The sequence below is a fragment of the Plasmodium reichenowi genome, chromosome 12 (assembly GCF_001601855.1).
Source record: "Plasmodium reichenowi strain SY57 chromosome 12, whole genome shotgun sequence".
NCBI classification, from domain to species: domain Eukaryota; phylum Apicomplexa; class Aconoidasida; order Haemosporida; family Plasmodiidae; genus Plasmodium; species Plasmodium reichenowi.
Genome location: NC_033657.1, coordinates 620370 through 621769, shown reverse-complemented (window position 1 = coordinate 621769; position 1400 = coordinate 620370). Strand labels below are relative to the sequence as shown.

General features: G+C 22.2%; 1 protein-coding gene across 1 annotated transcript; it reads right to left on the bottom strand.

The window, feature by feature from the left end:
* Positions 1 to 42: 42 nt before the first annotated feature.
* Positions 43 to 1391, bottom strand: PRSY57_1217200 (conserved protein, unknown function; the record flags this gene model as incomplete). Its single annotated transcript, XM_020115048.1, has 1 exon — positions 43 to 1391. A coding segment is annotated over one exon (1349 nt), but the record flags the coding sequence as incomplete, so codon positions are not given.
* Positions 1392 to 1400: the final 9 nt, after the last annotated feature.

Below are 1400 nucleotides of genomic sequence, written 5' to 3'. Positions count from 1 at the left end.
TTTTTCTTTTTTTTTTTCTTTTTCTTTCCATTTATATATACATCATGTTAAAGATTGTATATGATCATTTATAATTCTGTTTAGTCTTAGAATATATTGTTTTTCCTCTTGTGCACCTGCTTTGATTATATGATTCAAAACTTGAAAAGATGAAATATCATTTTGTGTATTGTTCATATCTACATTATTTTTTAAAAACATGTGTGATAAAAAAACAAACAGACCATTTTGAGAATTATTTTTTGCTTTGTCATTATCATTAAGAATATATTCAGATATATCTTTCAAATATAAAACATGATTTTGATATATAGATGGATCTTTATTTTTTAAAAATATTTCTTTATTTATTACAAGATTTAAATGTTCTTGAAACGTGGTACTTTTAATTTTTTTCCTATCTATGTATATTGTAAAATGCTGTAAATTAGTTGCTTCATTATTTTCCACAAATCCCATACAAAATGATAAAGATGATAATATATTATCATACTCATTCATAGTATGAATATTATTAAAAAACATAGGATGTTTTTTTTTATAAATAATTCGGTTCTTTAATAAATCTTCATTTTCTAATATATTATCATAAAATGTTTTTAAAAAACTAAAAAAATTTTTTTTTTCATCCACACCATATTTCTCATCTTTTATATAATCATTTAATAATTTCTCTATCTCACAATCTTTAAAGAAATTTTCTAAAGATACACTTGGTAATTTACATGAGTCATCTATCTTTTTTCCAATGTTTTCATTATTATGAATATTATCATTTTCTTTTAATGATATTACGTCATTTTCATTAAATGACATATTTTTTATTTTATTCATATTTCCATCGATACTTGATGTTTTTTCTTTCATTAATTCTAAAGTTTTACATGATATATTATTTGAAATTAATGTATTATCTTGGCTAGATATATTATTCTGAATTGATTGATTATTATCTTGGCTAGATATATTATTCTGAATTGATTGATTATTTTGTTGGCTAGTTGTATTATTTTGACCAAATTGATTATTTTGTTGGCTAGTTGTATTATTATGATTATTATCAAATCCTGGAGCAATGGAACTTTGATACGATTGCATCATATCAAGAATAAGTTTTCCTTTACTTGTGGACATAACTTCATATGGAGTATTTAAAATATATTGTGGGATATTTTTACCAACAAGAAAATTACAAACTTCATTTGTAAAATTATTACAATTCCAGTTAACTATATTATATTTATCTACAGTGAAATTTTTTTGAATACCATTTAGATATTCATGAAAATGTGTTTGTAGTAATTCGGTTGTTCCCATATCTATTATACCTACTGGTTTTATATTATAAAACGTTTCAAATTCTTCTTGTTCCAAGCATAGAATACCTCCCCCTTCAAAAA